Source organism: Balaenoptera acutorostrata, chromosome 1, assembly GCF_949987535.1.
Source record: "Balaenoptera acutorostrata chromosome 1, mBalAcu1.1, whole genome shotgun sequence".
Taxonomy (NCBI): Eukaryota; Metazoa; Chordata; class Mammalia; order Artiodactyla; family Balaenopteridae; genus Balaenoptera; species Balaenoptera acutorostrata.
The window spans coordinates 79,749,413-79,776,424 of NC_080064.1; the positions used below are offsets into that span (position 1 = coordinate 79,749,413).

At 35.5% G+C, this 27,012-nt stretch overlaps 1 protein-coding gene across 1 annotated transcript in view; it reads left to right on the plus strand.

Annotated features, from left to right (window-relative positions):
* ZNF326 (zinc finger protein 326) overlaps positions 1-21,947 on the plus strand; it is a 37,330-nt gene extending 15,383 nt beyond the window's left edge. The window contains exons 7-12 of the mRNA XM_057555055.1: positions 6,227-6,338; positions 8,508-8,655; positions 9,788-9,887; positions 13,627-13,757; positions 15,111-15,206; positions 19,486-21,947. Coding sequence (XP_057411038.1) covers positions 6,227-6,338; positions 8,508-8,655; positions 9,788-9,887; positions 13,627-13,757; positions 15,111-15,206; positions 19,486-19,839 — 941 coding nt within the window. The 3' untranslated portion in view covers positions 19,840-21,947. The remainder of the gene's footprint in view (positions 1-6,226; positions 6,339-8,507; positions 8,656-9,787; positions 9,888-13,626; positions 13,758-15,110; positions 15,207-19,485) is intronic.
* The last annotated feature ends 5,065 nt before the right edge of the window (positions 21,948-27,012 follow it).

Below are 27,012 nucleotides of genomic sequence, written 5' to 3' on the forward strand. Positions count from 1 at the left end.
ATATTGCCATTTTTACAGTGTTAAAAATTGAGAGCCAGTCTGAAAATGAAATTAAGAAAACAATTCAGTTAGCATCAAGAAGAATTGAATACTCAGGAATAAATTTAACAAAAGAAGTGCAGGGCTTCCCTGGTGGTGCAGTGGTTAAGAATCCGCCTGCCAATGCAGGGGAAACGGGTTCGAGCCCTGGTGCAGGAAGATCACACATGCCGTGGAGTAACTAAGCCCGTGCGCCACAACTACTGAGCCTGCGCTCCAGAGCCCGCGAGCCACGACTACTGAGCCTGCATGCTACAACTACTGAAGCCCGTGTACCTAGAGCCTGTGCTCTACAACGAGAGAAGCCACCACAATGAGAAACCGGCACACTGCAATGAAGAGTAGCCCCCTCTCGCTGCAACTAGAGAAAGCCCATGTGCAGCAATGAAGACCCAACGCAGCCAAAAATAAATAAATAAAATAAATAAATTAAAAAAACCCAAAAGAAGTGCAAAACTTATACTTTGAAAACTGTAAAACATTGTTGAAAGAAATTAAAGAAGATCTAAATAAATGGAATACTAAATAAATGTTCATAGATCAGAAGACTTAACATTATTAAGATCGTAATACTCTCCAAACTGATCTACTGATTCAGCCCAATCCCTATCAGAATGCCACCTGACTTCTTTGCAAAAATTGACAAGTTGATTCTAAAATTCATAGGGAATTGCAAGGGACCTAAAATAGCCAAAACAATCCTAAAAAAAGAAGAACAAAATAGAAAGACTCATTACTTCGTGATTTCAAAACTTACTACAAAGCCACAGTAATCAAGACAGAGTGGTACTGGCACAAGGACAGACATATAGATCAATGGAATAGAATTTGAGAGTCCAGAAATAAACTCATAAATCTACGGTCAAATTTATTTTAGCAAAAATGCTAAAATTATTCAATGAGGAGAGAACAGTTTTTTCAACAAATGGTGCTGCAACAACTGGATTGCCACATGCACAAGCTAAAATGCAGCACCTAAATGCAAGGACTGAAACTATAAAACTCTCAGAAGAAAACAGGGGTAAGTCTTCATGGCTTTGGATTTGGCAAGGAATTCTTAGATATGACACTAAAAGAATGAGCAACCAAATAAAAAATAGGTAAATTGGACTTTATCAAAATTAAAAACTTCTGTGCTTCAAAGGACACATCAAGAGAGTGAAAAGACAGCTCACAGAGTAGGAGAAAATATTTGCAGATTATATATCTGATAAGGGACTTGTGTCTAGAATATATAGAATTTTTAAACTCAGTAAAAAGACAAATAGCCCAACTGAAAAAAGTGAGCAGAGCATCTGAACAGACATTTTCCCCAGAAGGATATACAGATAGCCAATAAGCACATGAAAAAGTGCCCAACAATTAGTTATCAGGGAAATTTAAATCAGGACCACGATGAGATACCACTTCATACTCACCTGGATGGCTAGAATCAAAAAGATAATAACAAGTCTTAGCGAGGATATGGAGAAATTAGAGCCTTCTTATACCACTGGTGGGGATGTAAAATGGTCCAGGCACGTTGGAAAACAGTTCCTCAAATGATTAAACAAATTACCATATGATCCAGCAGTTCCACTTCTAGGTATATACCAAGAAAAATGAAAACATATGTCCGCACAAAAATTTGTGTACGGATACATATAACATCATTGTTCATAGTAGCCAAAAGGTAGAAACAACCCAAATGCTCATCAGTGGATGAATGGATAAACAAAATGTGGTACGTCCATACAGAATAGAATGGTAGAATATTTTCCAGCCATAAAATGGAGTGAAGTACTGATACATGCTACAACTTGGATGAACTTTGAAAAGATTAATGAAGAGAAAGAAGCCAGTCACAAAAGTCCACATATGTGATTCTTTTCATTTGAAAGTGTAGAATACAGAAGTCTATAGGGATAGAAAGTAGATTAGGGGTTGCTTTGGGCTGTGGGGTGTGTAGGGAGTAATACCAGGGTACCAAATTTCTTTGTAAGGTGATGAAAATGTTCTAGAATTGATTATGGTAATGTTTGCACATATCTGTGAATGTTCTAAAAAACATTGGATTACATACTTTAAATGGGTGAATTGTATGGTATATACTGAATTATATCGCAATAAATCTTAAAAAAAAAGTTCAGAGCCAGATTACTCTGTTTCTTTTCTCCCTCATTGTATTTTATTTAACTTTGTAATGTATCTCTAAATGATATCAAGTACATTTGACCAAATTAGATTGTCAAGAGGATACATAAATAAAAGGTAAGGAAATGTCTTTTTCAGCATTCTTTGTGAAAACATAATAGCAAAATAATATACAACAAATACTTTGCCTGTTTTTGACTGTACACTGAATTATTTTTTGTTTTTTATATTTATTTTATTTTTGCCTTGATGACTGAAAAGCATTTTATCTTTCCAAGTTAGGTGATATTGCAAGGGGGCAACAATTACTCTCTTCTTTAGAATTAATATTTGATTGCCTAATCTTGTTGGGACTGGAGGAGGTTAAGATCATTGTAATGAATGAATATTCCAAATTTTTCTAGTCCAGGTTTTCAAACTTTTTACATCCAGTTTTAAAAATAAGATATATATATATATATATATATATTTTAACATCTTTATTGGTGTATAATTGCTTTACAATGGTGTGTTAGTTTCTGCTTTATAACAAAGTGAATCAGTTATACATATGTTCCCATATCTCTTCCCTCTTGCGTCTCCCTCCCTCCCACCCCTCTAGGTGGTCACAAAGCACCAAGCTGATCTCCCTGTGCTATGCGGCTGCTTCCCACTAGCTATCTGTTTTACGTTTGGTAGTGTATATATGTCCATGCCAGTCTCTCACTTTGTCACAGCTTACCCTTCCCGCTCCCCATATCCTCAAGTCCATTCTCTAGTAGGTCTGTGTCTTTATTCCCGTCTTGCCCCTAGGTTCTTCATGAACATTTTTCTTTTTTCTTAGATTCCATATATATGTGTTAGCATACGGTATTTGTTTTTCTCTTTCTGACTTACTTCACTCTGTATGACAGACTCTAGGTCCATCCACCTCACTACAAATAACTCAATTTCATTTCTTTTTATGGGTGAGTAATATTCCAATGTATATATGTGCCACATCTTCTTTATCCATTCATCTGTTGATGGACGCTTAGGTTGCTTCCATGTCCTGGCTATTGTAAATAGAGCTGCAATGAACATTTTGGTACATGACTCTTTTTGAATGATGGTTTTCTCAGGGTATATGGCCAGTAGTGGGATTGCTGGGTAGTATGGTAGTTCTATTTTTAGTTTTTTAAGGAACCTCCATACTGTTCTCCATAGTGGCTGTATCAATTTACATTCCACCAACAGTGCAAGAGGGTTCCCTTTTCTCCACACCCTCTCCAGCATTTGTTTGTAGATTTTTTGATGATGGCCATTCTGACCAGTGTGAGATGATATCTCATTGTAGTTTTGATTTACATTTCTCTAATGATTAATGATGTTGAGCATCCTTTCATGTGTTTGTTGGCAATCTGTATATCTTTGGAGAAATGTCTATTTAGGTCTTCTGCCCATTTTTGGATTGGGTTGTTTGTTTTTTTGATATTGAGCTGCATGAGCTGCTTGTAAAGTTTGGAGATTAATCTTTTGTCAGTTGCTTCATTTGCAAATATTTTCTCCCATTCTGAGGGTTGTCTTTTCATCTTGTTTATAGTTTCCTTTGCTGTGCAAAAGCTTTTAAGTTTCATTAGGTCCCATTTGTTTATTTTTGTTTTTATTTCCATTTCTCTAGGAGGTGGGTCAAAAAGGATCTTGCTGTGATTTATGTCATGGAGTGTTCTGCCTATGTTTTCCTCTAAGAGTTTGATAGTGTCTTTTTTAATCTAATTACAACATTACAGACATTTTAATATATCATATTTGAAAAAATAATTGAAATTGCAAATGTTGGATTTTTTTTCCTTAAAATTATAAGTTATAATGCAAGACTCAGGAACGGTTTAAATACTATTCTTAAATCTACTTTTCCTGCCATGCTTTGCATTGGACATCTATATTATTTAGTAAAAAATAGCAATATTCTGGAATTCAGGAAACCTGATAATAGGTAGAGTGTGTGTTAGTAAGGATAACTTTTATACTGTGTTAGTTGATAGATTGCTATTTACTGAATTGTATACTCTAAATATTTCTAGACTAGGCAATTCAGTTGATCCTCTTGGGATAGATTTCAAAGATATATTTTGCAGGTATAGTTAAATAAATACTGCAAAGTTTGATTCAGAAACTGATTTGCCACTAAAGCAGCTATATGTGACCCAACTTCTTTTTTCTTTTTAGCAAAACTTGAGAGAGCAGTGTAGTATAACTAACAATGAAGCCAAAATCCTATAGTCAAATCAGGCTTTCACTGTTAGGCGTGAGGTGAGCATTCTGAAAGATGTCTGCTGAATATTTAGGAATAAGAAGTCTTGCTACACTGTAGTATATAGACTATCTGATTTGTTGAAAAGCAGTAGGAAAGGAACCATATTCAGTCATTTGGATAGAGGTACAACATATATCGTAGTTTTAGCACATGAAGGGAAATGGAATTGCTTGTAGTTTAAGGTCATGTACAAGTGGATTTTCTACAGAGTGAGGATTTGAGGGGAACTGAAGGAGGATATTGAAAATGGTTAATAAAATAATAATGTACATTTAAGCTCTTATAAAATGATGAAAAATAATCTAGATATTGAATTTTAAGGTATTGATTTTATATCGTTTTGAAACATCCCACTGTATGCATAGCAAGTACTTAATATTTGTTTACTGTTAAGTTTATGAAATCCCCAGGTGTTCATGATTTTGTATTAGATATTTTTCCAAAGGTAATCCAAAAGGATAAACAATGTATAAAAGGAAAAGTTTGAGGGCAGATGTGTTTTTTTTTTAAGTCTAAAGTTAATTGTATTATAAGAAAGAACCTTTTTCTTTTAATACAATGAGATACCACTTCACACCATGTGATGTCGATGGCCTTAAAAATAAAAAAAAGAAAATAACAAGTATTGACGAGGATGTGGAGAAATTAGAACCCTCATACATTACTGGTGGGAATGTAAAGTGGTGCAGCTGCCGTGGGGAACAGTTTGGTGGTTCCTCAAATGATTAAACGTAGACTGACCATATGAACTGACAATTCCACTCCTAGGTACATACTTCAAAGAATTGAAAAGAAATATTCAAACAAAAACTTGTATATAAATATTCATAGCAGCATCATTCACAAGCGTTAAAATGTGGAAACAATCCAAATGTTCATCAACAGATGAATGGATGAAAAAAAATGTGGTGTATTCTCACAATGGAATATTATTCAGCCATAAAAAGGAAGGAGGTACTGATACATGGTACAACACATGGGTGAACCTTGAAAACATTATGCTAAATAAAAGAAGCCAGACAAAAATAGGCCACATATTGTATCCTTTGTTTATGTAAAATATCCAGAATAGGGAAATCTGTAGAGACAGAAAGCAGATTGGTAGTTTTACCAGGTGCTTTAGTGACTGCTTAATGGGTATGGGGTTTCTCTTTGGAGTGATTAAAAAGTTCTGGAACTAAATAGTGGTGATGGTTGCACAACATTGTGATGCATTTAATGCCACTAAATGGTACACTTTGAAATGGTTAAAATAGTGCATTTTGTAATGTGTATTCACATTAAGGCATGTTTTGAGAAAAAGAGGAAGAATCTGCTTTTGTTTTAGAGTTTATACATTTTAAGAAATTTTGGGAGAGCTGCTATAATAAATGAGTTTTTGTATCCAAGGCTCTCTTTCTAGTGCTCATTGTTTTTCCACATTCATGCAAGGTCAGGTTATTTCAGTGTTTCCCAGAGTGTGGTATTCAAAATTATTTTAGGTGATGTGGATATTATTGCTTAAGATGAGGATAAGAAAAAATGAGCAGATCTAGAGAAAAATATGTAGCAGATAATAACATAGGTGAGAAGTAAATAGGCAAAGTTCATGATGATGTTATTCACATGAATGAAGTTTCAGAAATGATGGGTAATCTCAAATTCTGATTTTTCTGGTGAGTTCAATTTAGATAATGACCATCAAGTAAATCTTGTATGTCTATAGTTTATGAACTGGGGACTGGAAAAGGAGAATGGAAAAATGATTTTTAGTTTTAACTTTTTTGTCTGATCCCCTAGCAAAAACAGATCCTAAAAATGAAGAGGAAGAAAAGCGACGAATTGAGGCTCGGCGAGAGAAACAGAGGCGCAGAAGAGAAAAAAACAGTGAGAAATATGGAGATGGATACAGGTTTGTGCTTAGTAGAGTCTGAAAATTGGACTCATAAAAAAACTGCTTCCGGGGTTTGGGGGCGGGAAAATTGAGTAGATGGCCAAAAGGTGTAAACTTCCAATTATAAGATAAATAAGTTCTGGGGATATATTGTACAGCATGGTGACTATTGTTAACAATACTGTATATATATTTGAAGTTGCTAAGAGAGTAGATCTTCAAAGTTCTCATCACAAGAAAAAAAATATAACTAGTGAAGTGTTGGACGTTAACTAAACTCATTGTGCTCATCATTTCACGATAGATACATGTATCAAATAATTATGTTGTGCATCTTAAACTTACACAGTGTTATATATATGTCATCTCAATAAAACTGGAAAAAAGTAAAAAAAGAAAAGATATTTTTTAAAAAGCTGTTATTTTTGGTGTCTTAAGCTGGTGCTGTAGTTGTGTTGAGTTAACCTATGTTTGATTCCTGTCTCAAGGATATTGACAAATATATTCAATTTGCTACTCTCCATCTCTCCCACAACTATTTGGTTGTCAGTGTCTAAAAGAATGCTGTATAATTGTCCTTGGGACTTTCAAGCCACTGGCAATCACTCTTCAGATTTTAAAACTGGAATTCCTGATTTTTGTACATGCAAAGCAATAATCTATCTGGCCAAAAGAGATTGTGATATGTCATTAATTTTATGATACAGACTGATTTCAGAGATGCAGTAAGGAAAAAATATGTCTTAGAATTGATAAATTATTGTGTTCAAGCAAACAAAACCAAAAAAAAACCTGTTTCCTTGAAAAGGCAGATACATCAATTTGGATGTGAAAAAATTCCTGAGAGTCAAATGAAAAGGTTTGATCAAAGATATATAGGAATGGGACTTCTCTGGTGGCTCAGTGGTTAAGAATCCACCTGCCAGTGCAGGGGACACGGGGTTGAACCCTGGTCCAGGAAGATCTCACATGGCGTGGAGCAACTAGGCCCATGTGCCACAACTACTGAGCCTGTGCTCTAGAACCCGCGAGCCACAACTACTGAGCCCGCGTGCCACAACTACTGAAGCCCGCACACCTAGAGCCCTGTGCTCTGCAACAGGAGAAGCCACCACAATGAGAAGCCCACACACCGCAATGAAGAGTAGCCCCTGCTCACCGCAACTAGAGAAAGCCCGCACGCAGCAACAAAGACCCAACACAGCCAAAAAAAAAAGATACATAGGAATGATTTTGATTTTTTGATATTTACAGTCATCGCACAGTGGATTGGTTCTAGGACCACCACCCCTCCTACCCAACCCCCACCCCCGCCAGACCCTCGAATACCAAAATCTCAGGATGCTCAAACACCTCTATGAGGGTTTTCATCTTACTAAGATAAGAAAACTAAGGCCCAGAGAAGTTAAGTTGCCTGAGGTCACATAAGGGTGCTAGGAAATAAACCCAGCAGTAGATATCAGATCCTATACTCTTACTCAGAAAAATAAATACAATAGTACTGTAAGGAATTAGTTGGAAAATGGAGACTAGAGGCAAAGAAACCAATTAGGAAACTAGTGTCATAATTCGAGGAAAAGGAAGTAACAAGAATATATGAGGTAGGAATAATTAAATGGCAGAAAAAGGGAAAATTCATTCTGGAGTGTCTCCTGAGCTTCTAAATGAGTGCATTTGTCCAGTCCAGGCTGATTAGTCATCCTGAAGTGATTTTTAGAGGGCAAGACTTTTGATCATCCAAGAGCTCTAACAGAGAATTATGGTTGTCTGATGTTCCACCTGGCTTTGTTGTCACTACTTTAGTGGTTTGGAAGCTTGAGGATGGAACAGAGTGTAAAATAAGTAGTAGAACTTCAGAACTTGATACTGCTTGAAGTTTGCTCTGGCTTTCTAACTGATCTAGACTTGAAGTGGATGGTTTAGGATTAGATTAAGTAGATCCATTGATCCATCTTTCATACCCAGAAGCTCCAGTGTGGGCCAGCAGTGCCAATTGGTATAATAACAGTGTCCAGCCAGGTACTTAGATACTATCTTTTTCTCACTTAAGCTAAATTTAAATCAACCATTAAATGGAAGAGAGGAAATCATTTATGCTGGGAAAATTAATTTTATTGGTATAGTCTTATGAACTCTTTCTAAGTAAATAAGGTAATATTTAAAGAAAAACTTTTTTTTCCTTTACAGAATGGCATTCACATGTTCATTTTGTAAATTTCGAACATTTGAAGAAAAAGATATTGAACTGCATCTGGAAAGTTCTTCACACCAGGAAACATTAGATCATATTCAAAAACAAACCAAATTCGATAAAGTAGTTATGGAGTTTTTGCATGTAAGTAGCTGTTTTTGAAGTGAGAAGCACTTTATCTGACATTTGAATTTCTTATATTTTCATAGTTTCCCATCTTCCATTTTCTGTTTCTAAGAATTTAATTTACTATTCACTTAAAGAAAGAGTTGTTTTAAAATTAGCTCAGAAGTAGATGTGAATTCCTCTTTCATAGATTTTAGATTTGTTATTTGAGAGTACATTTTACATTTTTCACAGTAGTTTCTGGCAGAGGTGTCAGGAAAAAAATTCCTTTAACAGCTGTTTATTGATACAGAATCAGCTATCATCTATTAACAATCTTCTGTGTACCTGGTGTTGTGCTGGGTACTTTTCTTCATATTTCATTTCAGCCTCATACTAACTCCTCTTTATCCTAAAAGATCATGCTCAGAGCAGTTCAGTGACTTTCAATAAATGGAAGTCTGAATTCAGAGCCAGAGCCTGGTGTTTGATTAGTGTCCTGTATATTGTAAGAATGTGGTCATCAGTTCAACAGTTTTTCTTGAATACTTACGGAAGGTGCTGTTCAGGCACTGAAGACAAAGACACTCCCCTCAGTGAACTAACAATAATTGTAAATCGAACACACTCACACTTAACACAGATGACACTATTAAGTGGAAGGCCCCAGAGTGATGTAGGTATAGGCAGAAGTGGCTTGGAGAAGGGGTGGATAGTTGGGGCCAGGGCTGGATCTGGACTGCTAACTGTACATACAATTAATTTGGGCAAAAGAGATGGAGTTGTTAGAAGTACAGGGATCATTTACTCCTCTATATCCTTGCAGAATTGTGTACCTTAATTAAAATTTCTTTCTGTAATTTTGTTTAACTGGTTCCTAACTGTTATTTAGGACTTAAGTATTCACCTGTCCTGAGAAGATCTCTTGCCTATTCAGCTGTCTTCGATCTCTCTCTCTCTGTGTGCCTAAAATACATCTTGAAAAGTAAATACTTTTTGTAGTTTCCTGGTACTTTATAGTAGTCTTTCCAACTAAATTGTAAGCTCTTTGAGAACATTTACTAGTTTTTATATAACAGATATTGTTATCTTCCATAGGCCAAGCATGGTGCTAGGCCTATACTCTGTGCTCACCGAAAACTTTTTGGATTCTTTCTATTTTGTTTTCTAGGAATGTATGGTAAATAAATTCAAGAAAACATCTATTCGTAAGCAACAGGCAAATAATCAAACAGAAGTAGTCAAAATAATTGAAAAAGATGTTATGGAAGGTAAGTATTTAAACAAATTGATTTAGAAATTTACATATATATTTTACATACCATAACCTATTTCAGTGTAAATGATGCCCATTAGTGCAGGGGTCCCCAACCCCTGGGCCATGGACCAGTACCGGTCTGTGTCCTGTTAGGAACCAGGCTGCATAGCAGGAGGTGAGCGGCAGGCAAGCGAGCAAAGTTTCATCTGTATTTACAGCCACTCCCCATCGCTTGAGTTACCGCCTGAGCTCCGCTTCCTGTTAGATCAGCGGCGGCATTAGATTCTCATAGGAGCTCGAACCCTACTGTGAAATGTGCACGCGAGGGATCTAGGTTGCACGCTCCCTATGAGAATCTAATGCCTGATGATCTGAGGTGGAGCTGAGGCGGTGATGCTAGCACTGGGGAGTGGCTGTAAATACAGATCATCATTAGCAGAGAGGTTTGACTGCACAGAGACCGTAATAAACCAACTGCTTGCAGACTCACATCAAAACCCTATCAGTGAGTGGCAAGTGAAAACAAGCTCAGGGCTCCCACTGATTCTGCATTATGGTGAGTTGTATACTTATTTCATTATATATTACAGTGTAATAATAATAGAAATAAAGTGCACAATAAATGTGCTTGAAATGTCCCGAAACCATCCCCCCCAACCCCGTCCATGGAAAAATTGTCTTCCACAAAACCGGTCCCTGGTGCCAAAAAGGTTGGGGACCGCTGCAATAGAGTGATATAGTACATAGTCATATGTGGTAGGCCTGAGTGGGTTATCAGAAATGGAATCCTTTGATTCCTGTTCTCATGCTTACAAATTTATCACTACCTGCCCTTACGTCTTTCACTTCATTTCCTTCATAGAGGAAAACTCAGCTTTGCCTCCACATGGAAGATACAGTTGTCCCTAGGTCCTGAGAGAGATTGGTTTCAGGACCTGCTTCGGGTACCAAAATCCGCAGATGCTCAGGTCCCGTAGTTGGCTCTCCAGTGTCCATGGATGCAGAAGCCATGGATACAGAGGGCCGCCTGTACTTCTGTATGTCCTCTGTCTCTCTTATCCCTTCTCATAAGCCCCAGAGGAAAAGAAAAAAACATAGACACTAGTTCCTCTAAAACCTGCCTTTCTGTTTAAACAGCCACACTTCTTTAAGCATAGTCCACACTGGTCTCTCTTTTTTCATTCTCATTTATTACTTTACCCACAGCAGACAAGTTTCTGCTACCATTAGTCTACTGAAACTGCTATGACAGAGGTTACCAACACCAACTTCAGTATGTTCTTTTGAATCATTATCTTTCTTCTGCAACATTCTCCACCGATAACTGTATTCTTTGTGAATCTGTTTCCTCCCTTGGTTTCTGTGGTATCTCAGTGCCCTGATGTTTTCTTTATTCCCTTGTCATTTTTATTCTTTGTGCTTTTCCTTCTCTACTAAGCTTTGGAAGTTGGTATTTTTCAGTATTGTCAGTCCCATTATCATCTCTATATATCTTCCTGATGAATTAATTTACATACAGAGTTTAAATCAACATCTATGTGTTGATTACTTATAGACCTATATCTTTAGCACAGATCTCTTCTAACTCCAATCTCCTACATCCAACTGCCTACTGACATCTCTCTTTAGCAGTCTCACAAAGTGAACATATCCAGAAAATTTATCCTCCCCTTGAGCGTCCTCCACCCCAAAAAGAAAACAAAACAAAAACTTAACAAATATCTCCTCATTTATCTTGGAAAGTGGCCCCATCATCAAAACCAGAAATTTGAAGTTAATCTTAGTACTCACCTTTACTATGTCTGTAGCATTGTGTTCTGTCGGTTCTATCTTTTAAATATGTACCAAGTCTGTTTCTTTACTTCCTCTTTAAATATTGAATTTGTTCAAAGCTTTATCTGTTCTCTTGGCAATTACAGTATTTTTCTAACTAGTTTCCTTACTTTTAGTCTTTCTTATCTTTAATTTTACTACATGATTTTATTACTTCAAGAATTTTCAGTGGCTTTCCCATCCTGCACAGAATAAAGTTCAGATTCCTAGGCATGGCACACAAAGCTCTTCATGATCTAGGCTGTGCTCTTTTTCCCTGTCGTCCCTCCTTTATAGTCTGTGCCTCAACCATATTGAATTACTTGTAATTCCCAGAAAGTGCCATTTTCTCTTATATCCTTCCCTTGCATAGACAGTTGTCTTTATGTATCTAATGGAGATTGGTTCTAGGACTTCCCTGCAGATAACAAAATCCGTGATGCTCAAGTCCCTTGTATAAAATGGGTGTAGTATTTGCATATAAACTATGCATGTCCTCTTATATACTTTAAATCATCTCTGGATTACTTATGGTACTTAATACAGTATAAATGCTGTGTAAATAATTGTCGGCATGGAATTCCGCTTTTTGGAACTTTCTGGAATTTCTTTTTTTTTTTAATATTTTCTACCTTTTTTTTTTTTTTTTTTTAAATATTTTCTATTTAAAAAATTCAGCCATGGTTGGTTGAATCTGCAGATGTGGAACCGGCTGATACAGATGGTCACAGTACTAGTACCTTACAATGTTACTTCAAGAATGAAATATAAGATCATGGGGATCTTTTTATTTAATTGAAGCTACATGTTGTCTACTCTTTTCTTAATGGACTGTCATGATAAGTTCAGTTGCCCGAAGGAAGAGCCAAGTCAATTTTTTCAACATAAAAAAATACATGGTTCTTTGGGGCTTCCCTGGTGGCGCAGTGGTTGAGAATCTGCCTGCTAATGCAGGAGACACGGGTTCGAGCCCTGGTCTGGGAGGATCCCACATGCCGCGGAGCGGCTGGGCCCGTGAGCCACGGCTGCTGAGCCTGCGCTTCTGGAGCCTGTGCCCCGCGACGGGAGGGGCCGCGATAGTGAAAGGCCCGCGCACCGCGATGAAGAGCGGTCCCCGCACCGCGATGAAGAGTGGCCCCCACTTGCCGCAACTGGAGAAAGCCCTCGCACGAACCAAAGACCCAGCACAGCCAAAAATAAAATAAATAAATAAATAAATAAATAAATAAATAAAAAATACATGGTTCTTTAAAAGTGATATAATTCCAAGGAAACTGGTGTATTCGCAACAGGTTTTCATGTGCAGCGTTTAAAGAAAATTCCTGTGAATATACATATAACTTATTAATTTAACATATTTACTGAGGTCCTATTGTGTGTCAGGCATTGTTGCTAAGAGCCAAACATACAGTGATAAGCCAGGGAGCCAAAGCTGTTACTCTCTTTCTATTGGGATGTGCAGAATTCAACAAATAAAATAGGTTTTAAAAACATATAAAGTAGACTTCACCTGTAATACACCTCAGTCACCATTTTTAAGATCTAACGTATGTTTTTGTTCCTTATGAATACAATTTTGACATATTTTTCCAGTCCCTACCCACCCACATTCATAAGCATGGAAATTCTTATTTTACTAGAAAATCAACTTTTTTTTTTATATTATATTTTTTGGGGTTGGACTTATAGACCTCAGAGCATCAGTGTAGAACATGATTAGGAAATATAATGTAATTATACTTCATAATTTTAATCTTTTATCCATATAGTTTTTAATCTATATATGCAGATGTATGAGATGGCAAAAGAACTCTACCTATATACTCTGATCCTTTTTTTGGAAGAAGGGGTATAAATAATCATGGAAATGAAATAGTGAAAACTTGATTTGTCAGAAGTATGTGAATCATTACTTATTAATAGTTGCATTTCTTTTGTAGGTGTTACTGCAGATGATCACATGATGAAAGTAGAGACTGTTCACTGCAGTGCTTGCAGTGTGTATATCCCTGCTTTACATAGCTCAGTTCAGCAGCACTTAAAATCTCCTGATCATATCAAAGGGAAGCAGGCAAGTTTTAATTTGTCTTAATGAAGTCATTGAATTATTCATTAATCCCTTATTGCCGTTTAAAGGCTGTTGTTTCACACCTACCTACTTGTGTACAATCCAGTTAATCTCATGAGTGAATTACTGTAAAGGTACTTAGAGAGACAGTGTAATATAGTGGTTAAGTGTAGTATTGTGGGCTCTGGAGCAAGACTTCTCTGTTTGAATCCTGGTTCAGTACATACATGTGTTAAGCAAGTAATAAACTTTTCTTTGTCTAAGTTTCCTTATCTGTAAAATGAGGGTGGATAATCACTCTTCTCTTATGTGACTGATTAAGGATTAGGTTAATTAAAATATAAAAGGCACTTAAAGTAGTGCCTGGCACATAGTAAGCATTCAGGAAATCATAGCTGTTGTTGAACGGTTCTGTTTATTGTTAACATTTTTTAAACGTGGTACAAAATTATTTTATGAGTGTGTGTTTGTGTATTTTAGAACAAAAAAGAAAGACTTGGTTATAGCATACATTTTGATGACTGGGAAAAATAAATTTAAAAAGTAGGATTACCAGTTAACTATCTATTGTTACATTTTTAGTAGAATTTAGTCAAAAATTCTGGGAAAAATTTGCTATTTTCTTCTTGATTAGTATATTTCTGCTTCTGTGTTGGTTTTATTTAGTCAAATTTATTTCAAATAAAAATATTTACTTTGTGAGAAATTAGTTTGTTTGAAAAGCAAATTTAAAAATTCAAATATTAAAGACTTAAGTTTTAAATAGAGCATTCCTGAGTCTTAAATTCATATTTTGTATTGACGTGAACCTCATTTAACTCAGATTTTTTTAACCACTTTGAGCACGTACAATCTTTTTTTAAATCTTTGTCCTTTCTCTTTTTTGATATTCCCTTGACACCTTTTTGGCAATTAGACATTCCATTTTATTACCTTTCCTCCTTTGTATAATATATTCTTGTACTATTTACAGCCCAGAGAAAGACTAATTACTCTAGCAGTATGAAAAATTAGTCTTTTTTTTGATAGCGTGAAAATGAATAGTTGGAGTAGCTGGGGCTGGGGGAGTTGGATGTAGCGTGAAAAGGAGAGAAAACAACTGTTTAGTAGACCCAGACTTAGAGTGTTTAGTGACTAAGTGTTTTTTGCTGAAGTTGATTGGCTTTTTGAATCTTCATTGTTTTAATTCATAGATGATTTAGATTGTGGTCACAGTAGCTGTTGTTGCTTTAGAGCTTAATTTGCCAGAAAATAAGTCATTTAATTCTAAGGATTCGAGCATGCAGTCATTTTAATTAAGGAAATATTTTTCATGACATGGTTTTCAAGTATCTCAGTGTGTTCTGTTTTTCATAGGCTTATAAGGAACAAATAAAAAGAGAGAGTGTCTTGACTGCTACAAGCATTTTAAATAATCCAATAGTGAAGGCGCGATATGAACGTTTTATTAAGGTAAGATTTTAGTGCAAAAACTTTAGGTTATATTGTAGTATTGTAATAGTTAAATGATGATATGGTAACTCTTTGTGATATTTAATATAGTACAAAATTAGGAGAATTTTACTTAATATTGTACATATAGGTAAAAAAATATCTTTTTTTCCTAATTATTGGGGTTTGTTGGGGGAGGGAGCAATAAGCCATTCCTTTCTTATCGCCTTTCTAGCTCTGGGTCATTTGAGAGATACACAGGAGTCTGATAGAAGACCCAAATGTCAGACCCAATATTATCCTTGATTTTTTAAAAAAAGAGTGACTTGATGGATATGTCTTAGATAGTCTAGTATTTCACTCCTAGACAGACTCACCTCCCCCCCAACTTCTGTTACTGGTTCAGCTGGGCAGCAACAGGGTTCTCCTGGTCTATCACATGGCATAGAACAAAGTAGAATGTACCCTTTCTGTTGCTAAGAAGACGCAAAAGAGGGTCTTGATGCCCAACTCAATCCCTTCTTTCCCCTCTTTTGGGTCTTCCTAGCAAGAGAAATTCCAAAGAGGAATGATGTATCCAATTTGTAGTTCTTTTTCTAAGCATACCAATTAGATAAGTCATTCCTCTTCCTTGGATAAAAGTTGGAGGGGAAGTAGGAAGATCAGATATGTTGCTTCAGAAAAACAGCTCCCTTATAGAATCAGGAGGCCAGGAGGAAAGAGGTTTGCTTCTAATGTTAGGAAACTCAGAGGTGAACAGTTAGGTATACCTGGCCTACTGCTTCTCAGACTTTTTGCCATATATTATTCCAGTAATCCTTCTTTACATATTATGAGCACTTACTGTATAAATAAGAAACTTATTATTATTCAGGAAATTAATAGAAATTTTTAAAGGTTAGTTTTTCAGTCTTTATAAAATAATACCTCATTTAAAATCATCCTGTGCTGAAGTGAGCCTGTTATGTTGAAGATTTACAAAAGTGTTATTTACATTAGTAACTAAATATTTTATAAATTAGAGAAGTTTTGTTTATTTTGGCTGTTGTGATTAATAGGTACTATTTGATGATCATTAAATTGTTATATATGTATATCTAATGTAAATATATGTATTTAGTGATCATTAAATTATTCCTCAACCAGATGACTTCCAAGCTGAATAAATCTCAGTTCTTTCAGCTTGTTCCTGAGGGCCCTATTTTCTGATTTGTCCTATTTGGCACTGTTTACTGCACTCTTGACACCACTTTTAAAAAGTGAATGCAGCCCTAATTGAAATCCAATTTTGTGGGAGATATGGCATCAAAAAGATTAAAGCACCATAGCTAAATTAGGAAATATTAAATTTTTTATCCTTGCTGTATCACAGACTTTTGAGAAGTTAATGGTTTCTATTGATGTATGAAAGTAATTTTTAATGAGAGAAGAATACAAATTAGAATTTCTATGTAGGGTTTTCAAGCGACACTTTAGAGTCACTTCATGGAATGGGAGACATCACTAAGTGGGAGTGTCTTGCTCATGTGCATCTTGTGGAGAAAGTACCTGAACTGAGGAGAACTCTTCTAGAACCTTGTTACTCCATGTGATCCAAGGATCCAGCAGTATTGACATCACCTGGGAGCTCATTAGAAATACAGTTTCAGTTCATATCTGGGCCTGTTGAATAAGAATCTTCATTTTAACAAGATCCCAGTTGATTTATATACATGTTAAAATTCAAGAAGCACTGGTGTCACATGACTCAGTGATGTCCTTTGTCCAGCATTTTTTGTCCAGCATTCCTGGCTGCTCTGTTCCCTGCTGTCTGCTCTGTTTCTAGCTGTTCTAGATGTCTGCAGAACATCCTCTGCTCATAATCATCTCTGGTAATGGCTTTAAAACACTTTCATCTTTACGTGCTCTCAGAATGACAACATACTTTTTTTAATCTGTGCCCCGTGATATAATCAGTTCATCAGTTTCTCCCACTTCTCCAGCTATATCATCTTGTTCTGCCTTCACTCCCTGGCCTGGACACTCATGGTTAGCCCTTACGACAATGCAGTGCTGCCATTCAAAAATTCTTTACTTAATTGTTCTACCACTTACCAGTTCTTAACTCTGCCATCTATGGTTAGCTTTACTACTGTCTTTCCTGCTAAAAATATGGAATTATGCCAGTACTATGTTTGCCAGATTTTCACTGCAGTTCACAATGATTTTACTTATTATCAATCAATGTAACGTGCTTCCCGTAGTGACTATTTCAAACTTGCCACTCTTCACATATCCGGATTTCATTCTTACTCCCTTCACTTACCATATTCTTATCTCTTCTCTTGCTTTAGGGAGGTTGGATGGTTACTTTTTACTTTAGAATTATGTATCTTTTTTCTCACCCTTATTGTTGTCTGTGAAGGAAAACACTCTTTTTTTGCCCTTCATCTGTGTTCTTGTTTCATCAGTTATCTCTCTCCTTACTTTCATCTGATTTTTTTTTCCTGTTTATTATCTTACTATTCTTCCCCAAAGAGACATGCTTATGAGTTCCCTAAACTAAAAATGACTTAACTTTTCCTAGACTCTAGCCCTTCTTATCTTATTATCTCTTTTCTTACTATCATATTTGAAAAGGTAATTAACCTGCATTGTGCTCTTTGCTTCCTATATATTATTCACTCTTTAATCTAGTATTTCCCAATTGGAGATGTGTGATTAGAATTCCCTGTGAAGCTAAAATCAAATAAAAAAGCTACCCAGGCCCCTTATAAAAGACCTTCTGAATTAGGGTTTCTCAAACTTCTCTGATAAAGATCTCCCTAAATCCTTCTTAAATATGCAGATTACCAGACTTCTTTCCTGGACAGTTTGATTCGGAAAGTTTAGGTCTGAAACTAATTCAGGAATTTGTGCTTTTAGCAAGAGCTCCAGTACTTGATTAAATTAAAATATTGGAGTATGGGGTCTGGGCCTGTGTGTTTTGAGAGCTTAGGAGGAAATTGTGCAGATTCATTCTTGGGTAGTCATTGCTGTCCAACTTCCATTTACATCATACTTTTGAAACTCTTCTTTCTAAGATTACCAGTGACTAAATTTAATTTCCAAATAAAAAATTTTAACATTTTATTGTTTATTATTTTAAACATACAAAAGTAAAGGGAATAGTATAATAAATCCTTTAAGTACCCTTACTCAGTTTAATATTTATCAGCTTCAGTGAACTTTTTCAGTTCTTTTCTGTTACCGGTTTCTATCATTTGACACTGTTGATCTGTTGATTTATTCTTGAAACTTTGTTTTGCCAGATGATATTTTACTATCCTGGGTTTCTTCCTGCATTGAGTATTCCTTTTCTAACTTCTGTCCCCATGTACAAGCCTTTTCCATAGGTTTTATTCTCAGCCCTTTGTTTCTACTTACTTCCTCAGCCCTACCCTGGGCTTTCCTATTTAAGACCTGGCTTCACTATTCACTCTGTGCAGGCAATTCACAAATCTAAATATCTTATTTTGAAGTCTCTTCTCTTTGTTAGTTGCAAATTTATAGTTGCCTATTAGACATTTAGACATCTTAAATTCCAATTATATATAGCATGTACCTGCTTCTCTTTCCCCGTCTTAATTTATCCATTCTGTTAATGGTGTCACCACATCTTTTACCCTTTCCTTTCGTGGGCTATTAGAATAGCCCCCTCACTAGTATTTCTTCTCTTGCTACTTCCATTCATCCTGCATCTTCCTGACTGGAATATCTTAAAGTGTAGTACCATCTTATACTTTCCTGCTTTAAAAACCTTCATTGCCTCTTCATTTCTTACATCATTAATATAGCCTTCTAATATGCTCCAATTTATGAGACATCATCCAGATACATAATTTAAGTATTTAAATAAATTAAAATATTAAAATTGTATCTGTGAACGTTTAGTGAATTAAAGATGTCTATTTTTTTAAAGTAAAAGTAAGGCATGATACCTAATACGTTTCTGATTTTCATTTGAGTTTTTAAAAGTTCTTGATTTTCATTTGAATTTTGTAAAGAGAACTTGCAACAGTAGTGCATTGAATATTGATGTAATTAAGTAAAACATAAATCTTCATCTGCTTTCTTTTATGGAGTATAAAGTAATGACTTCAGGAATTTATATACCCACATTGGTATGAAATAAGTACTCAACAAATATTAAATGAATTTGTTATAAATTGAAATTAAAAGTTTCAAATAGTGTTTATTTTTAATGGTATAGCAAATAAAAATTTCACTGATAAAAAATGAATGTGCTGACTTTAAAAGCTATTGTTTTTCATGTTTTTAGGGTGAGAATCCCTTTGAAATTCAAGATCATTCTCAAGATCAGCAAACAGAAGGAGATGAGGAGGAAGAGGAAAAGATTGACGAACCTATTGAAGAAGAGGAAGAGGAGGAAGAAGAAGAGGAAGTTGGGGAAGTAGAGGAAGTAGAAGAAGTGGAGGAAGTAGAGGAAGTGGGAGAAGGTGGAGGAGTAGAAGGAGTGGGGGACACAGAGGAAGGAGGGGATGTAGAGGGAGAGGGGGAAGTAGGGGCAGTGGAGGAAGGAGAGGGAGAAGGAGAGGGAGTAGGGGAAGTAGAGGAAGAAGCAGCAAAGGAAGAGCCTGTCGGCTTCCCTGTTGACCAACCAGAAGAAAATTAAATATAAGGTATTAGTCAGTTTTAAAAGAAGCTTTAAATTTCTGTCCCAATGTGGAAAAGGATAAGAATATCAGTAGTTTAAAATATGAGAGTTAACACCCATGTTGCATGCATTCCACAGATTACAATTTGTTTTATATAATTTCTAAATGTTTGGCATTTGTTTAATAAAATGAAGGTAAGACTATTTTAGTTTAGTTTTTATAGCTACCTAACCTAGATTCAATAAATTGTTTGTATAATTTTTAAGCTTAATTTTTATTACTTTATTGGTGTTGAGGATAACAGATGTGTATTGTTAGTGTATCTATTCTAATCATTTGAACTTAAATGCTGCTCTTGGGAGTATATATTCAAGTGTGCATTAATGTTTTCAATACTTACCCTAGAAGAGATGAATTGGGCAAGTATTTTGTGCTCTGTGTATTTTTTTACTGCATTGGACATTGAATATAGTAATTTGCGTTAAGATACGCTTAAAGCCTTTTTGTGACCATGTTTCCCTTTGTAGCAATAAAATGTTTTTTACAAAAATTCTCTCCCTGGATTAGCAATTTAAAATGAAACAGAATTCATCAATTAAATGAGTATATAAAATCAGGATTTGCCTTAATGTATGAGTTCAGCTTATAAGTGTTTTAAGATAATTGGAAGACTTGAATTAAAAAAATTTACTTCACTTTTTTTTAAGTATGATTAAAATATTTTAAAACATGTTTCAAATAGAAGTCAGTCTGTAACTGACCTTTTTATATTTGTTTTAATTCATTCCTTTTCTCTGTGCCTGTGTCAGATCTTGAAATCTTCTTGGAAATACATTTGAATACAAATAATTTTTCATAGTTATGTTAGTTCTTTTGTCATGCCTGTTTTTGGCTGAAGAACCAAGAAGCAAACTATCACTTTTTAAAAAAGAATTATTTCTCTCTTGAATCTGTCTCTCCTTTTTATAGCTTATATACTTCATACTTAAAAGAGAAAATGAGATTGATAGATTATCTATTTTCAAATGACCATCTGTGTCACTAAAAAAAATAGTGCTCTTATTTGAATCTTTACTCTGGTCTCTTTTGAGAGGGGGGCTCTTCCAGTGAAATTATCTTCTCAAAATTTTGAGGCATTGAATGGATGAACATATGGGTATATTAAGTAATTTTAAGGCATTAAGGGGATGAATATATGGGTATTTGTAGAATTTCACAGATAATTTCTCTCTTTGCATATAACAAAGCTTTTAAAAATAGATTTTTGAGGTCAATTTGGGTTTATTGTTGTGGGCTAGATTTGCTTATCTTTAAGCTGGGAAAATCCAATAGACATTTATATCCGCTTGTAGGGATTTGGAGCCAAGTAAGAGAAGTTTAGTTGAAAACGGGAGAAATTTGGATCCTATCTAGGAGTCTGTATTTACTTAAATAGGCTGCAGAGAGCCTTTGTGCTCAGGAGTTCAGATTTTAAAGCTAATAGGACTTGATGGACCTTCCTGTTTCTCTTTTATTGTAAAATTTGGGGGAAGGGCTAAGGTAAAAGGAGAATAGATCCCTTTGAGATTAGAATTGCAGGCGGCCCTCTGTATCCCCAGGTTCCGCATCCCCAGATTCAACCAACTGCAGATCGAAAATATTCGGGGAAAAAAAATTTCGGAAACTTCCTAAAAGCAAAACTTGAATTTGCCAAGCACTGGCAACAATTTACATAGCATTTATATTTTATATAGCACTCGCATTGTAATTAGGCATTATAAGTAATCTAGAGATGATTTAAAGTGTAGGGAAGGATGTGTGTAGGTTATATGCAAATACTATGTCCATTTTATATAACGGACTTGAGCATCTGTGGATTTTGGTATCTGTGTGGGTCATAGAACCAGTCCCCTGTGGATACTGAGGGATGACTGTATTGGGTTATTAACTAGTAGAGTGCTTTAAAAAAAAAAAAGTGTCCCAAGTAATTTGATTGATATGTGAAACTTTTGGAATTCTGTATAACAAGAATCTGTGTAACAGCTTCTAAGTAAATGTTTTAGAATGAGAGATAAAGAATATCTAAGTATTAATTTTTGTCGGAAATGTAAAATCCTTTATTCAGATTAGCTTATTTGCAGGGTATTAATAAAGTATTTTGTTATTGTACTTCATTCAGAGATTTAAATTTTATATATCTTATCAGATAATTTGTAGATGGGCAGTTTAGTTTGCTGGCAGATTAATTTTTGTGATCCTTAGTGTTTATATTTTCAATATTTTTGTGATAAGGATTTATGTAATATATATAATACCCTTTCAACTTCTCTTACCCAAGTATTATTTGTTTTCTTTATGAAAAGGCCAAACATGTATTTCTAATAACCAAAGAAATTTATATACAACACACACAGTTGTTTAAGCCAGAAGCCTAGGGACTATCCTACAGTCTTCTCTTTTTATCACTGTCTACCTCCAATCTATAAGAAAGTCTATGTTTTCTACTTCCAAGATTTATCTGCCCACTCTTCTACCTCTGCTGCTACCAACCCCAGTTCGAGTCACCATCATCTCTTTCCTGAACTACTGAAATAGCTTATTAACTAATCTTGCTTCCACTCTTACCCTGCTAGGATTCAGTTTTCCACACAGAAGTATAGTCTTTTAAAAATATTAATTCAGATAATGTTAGTCTCCTGGGGTTTTTTTTTGGTACCCATACAGTCAGTCCAAACTCCTTATCATGGCATTCAGGCCTGGTTTAGCTTTCTGACTTAATATCATGCCATTTTTCCCACTAGCTACGATGGCTATTTGTTAGTTTTTAATGAAACTCTTGCCTATCTCCAGACCTTTGCATTTTCTGTAACCTATACCTGTCAGCTTTCTTTAGCAGACTCTTCATCCTTTCTAACATTTATGGGTACCATAAATGTTAGAAAAGGCTTTTCTGAGGAAAGAAGGATAGTAGTTCTTAGATTTTTGTAAAAGACTTTGGGGCCATCTGTGCCCCAGATGTACTAGATCATATTCTTTGGTGATGGTATGTTTTAACAAATATCCCAGGTGATTCTGATGGTAGTGGTCAGTGATTGCATTTGAGAATATTTATAGTGCCTTCAAACAAATTTAAGTGCCTGCAACTCTCATATCAAAGCAGGAGCTCTTGTCCTTTAATAAGCTGATATAAGTTTGGGAGAGACTCCATTATGTTTTGCAAAAGCATTGGAATGACCTGTTGTAGACTTCTGAGGAGTCAGAAAAGGGCCTTGTTTTTGTTCTTTCCCCTCTTATTAGATTATTTCTTACAAGCATTTTGTAAAGTCATAGGAATAGTAGTTCTCCCATATAACAAGCTTTCTCTTGTTTCATTCCCCTACTTGAAATCCTTCATTGGCTTTCATTACCAGTTAGTATAATATCCATATCCTTTTAGTGTGGCATCCGTGTTTTGTTTTGTTCCTTGTCTGCTTCTCCGCCCTTATATATCAGTCTTAACATATTTGTATTAACTGCCTGTTCCCATAAACATTTTAATTTATGATCCTACTTCAGGAGACAGGAGTGGTTCTTAGAGTTGCCAAGATTTGACTATAACCTGACTATATTATAACATCTAGATATTATATTTGTATTTATAATATCACACTATTATAAAATATACTCATTTATATCTTATATTTTATAGTAGTATAATATATAATTATATAATCCTTTCTAAGAATGAGGTTGAGGTAAAAATAACTGAAAATATCTACAGAAATTTGTATCCCGAAAGTCACAGACATACATATAGATAAAAGAACTACAAAGGCAGTTTTGGTAGTATTACATGTTAAAACATATTTGAGAATTCTGTTTTTATTGACAAGATTGTTTTTACTATAGAGATAGATAGTATCAAGTTATCTTGTTATTAGACTTAAATTCTTTAACATTTGCTTCACCTACTAAATTGTCCTTGTTTTGAAAACAGACTTTTTTCTATATATATGTAAAATATACATACCATAAAATTTACCACTGTAACCATTTTTGAGTGTACAATTCAGGGGCATTAATGACAAGCAAACTTTTTATTACAGTTTGCCATCCATTGTCGTTATGCTGATGGACAGAAAATGGAGTAGTCATGCTGGCAGAAGGGTTTCAGTCCATTGGGAACTTACAGTTCATGTTATAAATTAATAATTTGACTTTATTTGATAGTTATAGTTCCTACCCTGATAGCTGGATCTCTACTTGACGTGCAAACAAAATCAGGGAGCCTGCAAGGCTGGGGGCAGATTTTTGGCCGTGGTGAATTCAATCTGCGCTGCCACCATTTGAGGGCTCCTTGGAAGCAGTCATACTAGTCTCTTCCCACTTTTCTCTTTCCTCTTGATTTTCCTAGTTTTTGTTCATCTATTTTCGTTTAAAAATTTTTTTTAAGTTAGTATATTGGGGTAGAGGTGAGGTGTTAATGGTGATGGGAGATGGTCTCCCTGGTGACTGGGAGTATGGAAGGGAACTACAAGTAACTTAGTTATTAGATGAATATAAAGTATGAATTTGGGTAGAGTTCCAGATCAAAGTGCATATTGGATTTAAGTTACTGTCTTCTAAAGTTCTATTAAAATTACTGAAGATATACAATGATTAAAAAATACAATAATGAAGATAAATCCATAACCACACTGGAAACACAACTAGGGTGCTGTGAGGCATTTCTAGAAGATATAAGATGAGGAACCAGATTTTGGTGAAAAGGAGAGCTACAGCCGCATACAGGTGACAGTTAAGGAATTACCTCTATTTTTAGAGGCAGCTGCGAGAGTGGGTGGCTATAGTATGACAAGACAGATTTTTCTTTTTTAAACATCTTTATTGGAGTATAATTGCTTTACAATGGTGTGTTAGTTTCTGCTTTATAACAAAGTGAATCAGTTATACATATGTCCCCATATCTCTTCCCTCTTGCGTCTCCCTCCCTCCCACCCTCCATATCCCACCCCTCTAGGTGGTCACAAAGCACCGATCTGATCTCCCAGTGCTATGCGGCTGCTTCCCACTAGCTATTTTACGTTTGTTTGGTAGTGTATATATGTCCATGCCACTCTCTCACTTTGTCACAGCTTACCCTCCCCATATCCTCAAGTCCATTCTCTAGTAGGTCTGTGTCTTTTTTGCCATCTTGCCCCTAGGTTCCTCATGACTTTTTTTTTTTTCCTTAGATTCCATATATATGTGTTAGCGTACGGTATTTGTTTTTCTCTTTCTGATTTACTTCACTCTGTATGACAGACTCTAGGTCCATCCACCTCACTACAAATAACTCAATTTCGTTTCTTTTTATGACTGAGTAATATTCCATTGTATATATGTGCCACATCTTCTTTATCCATTCATCCGATGATGGACACTTAGGTTGGTTGCTTCCATGTCCTGGCTATTGTAAATAGAGCTGCAATGAACATTTTGGTACATGACTCTTTTTGAATTATGGTTTTCTCAGGGTATATGCCCAGTAGTGGGATTGCTGGGTAGTATGGTAGTTCTATTTTTAGTTTTTTAAGGAACCTCCATACTGTTCTCCATAGTGGCTGTATCAATTTACATTCCCACCAATAGTGCAAGAGGGTTCCCTTTTCTCCACACCCTCTCCAGCATTTATTGTTTGTAGATTTTTTGATGATGGCCATTCTGACTGGTGTGAGATGATATCTCATTGTAGTTTTGATTTGCATTTCTCTAATGATTAATGATGTTGAGCAGTGTTTCTTGTGTTTGTTGGCAATATGTATATCTTTGGAGAAATGTCTATTTAGGTCTTCTGCCCATTTTTGGATTAGGTTGTTTTTTTGATATTGAGCTGCATGAGCTGCTTGTAAATTTTGGAGATTAATCCTTTGTCAGTTACTTTATTTGCAAATATTTTCTCCCATTCTGAGGGTTGTCTTTTCATCTTGTTTATGGTTTCCTTTGCTGTGCAAAAGCTTTCAAGTTTCATTAGGTCCCATTTGTTTATTTTTGTTTTTATTTCCATTTCTCTAGGAGATGGGTCAAAAAGCATCTTGCTGTGATTTATGTCATAAGAGTGTTCTGCCTCTGTTTTCCTCTAAGAGTTGTATAGTGTCTGGCCTTGCATTTAGGTCGTTAATCCATTTTGAGTTTATTTTTGTGTATGTTGTTAGGGAGTGTTCTAATTTCATACTTTTACATGTACCTGTCCAGTTTTCTCAGCACCACTTATTGAAGAGGCTGTCTTTTCTCCAATGTATATTCTTACCTCCTTTATCAAAGATAAGGTGACCATATGTGCGTGGGTTTATCTCTGGGCTTTCTATCCTGTTCCATTGATCTATATTTCTGTTTTTGTGCCAGTACCTTACTGTCTTGATTACTGTAGCTTTGTAGTATAGTCTGAAGTCCGGGAGCCTGATTCCTCCAGCTCTGTTTTTCTTTCTCAGGATTGCTTTGGCTATTCGGGGTCTTTTGCGTTTCCATACAAATTGTGAAATTTTTTGTTCTAGTTCTGTGAAAAATGCCAGTGGTAATTTGATAGGGATTGCACTGAATCTGTAGATTGCTTTGGGTACTAGTGTCATTTTCACAATGTTGATTCTTCCAATCCAAGAACATGGTATATCTCTCCATCTGTTTGTATCATCTTTAATTTCTTTCATCAGTGTCTTACAATTTTCTGCATACAGGTCTTTTGTCTCCTTAGATAGGTTTATTCCTAGATATTTTATTCTTTTTGTTGCAATGGTAAATGGGAGTGTTTTCTTAATTTCACTTTCAGATTTTTCATTAGTGTATAGGAATGCCAGAGATTTCTGTGCATTAATTTTGTATCCTGCTACTTTACCAAATTCATTGATTAGCTCTAGTAGTTTTCTGGTAGCATCCTTAGGATTCTCTATGTATAGTATCATGTCGTCTGCGAACAGTGACAACTTTACTTCTTCTTTTCCGATTTGGATTCCTTTTATTTCTTTTTCTTCTCTGGTTGCTGTGGCTAGGACTTCCAAAACTATGTTGAATAGTAGTGGTGAGAGTGGGCAACCTTGGCTTGTTCCTGATCTTAGTGGAAATGGTTTCAGTTTTTCACCATTGAGGATGATGTTGGCTGTGGGTTTGTCATATATGGCCTTTATTATGTTGAGGAAAGTTCCCTCTATGCCTACTTTCTGCAGGGTTTTTATCATAAATGGGTGTTAAATTTTGTT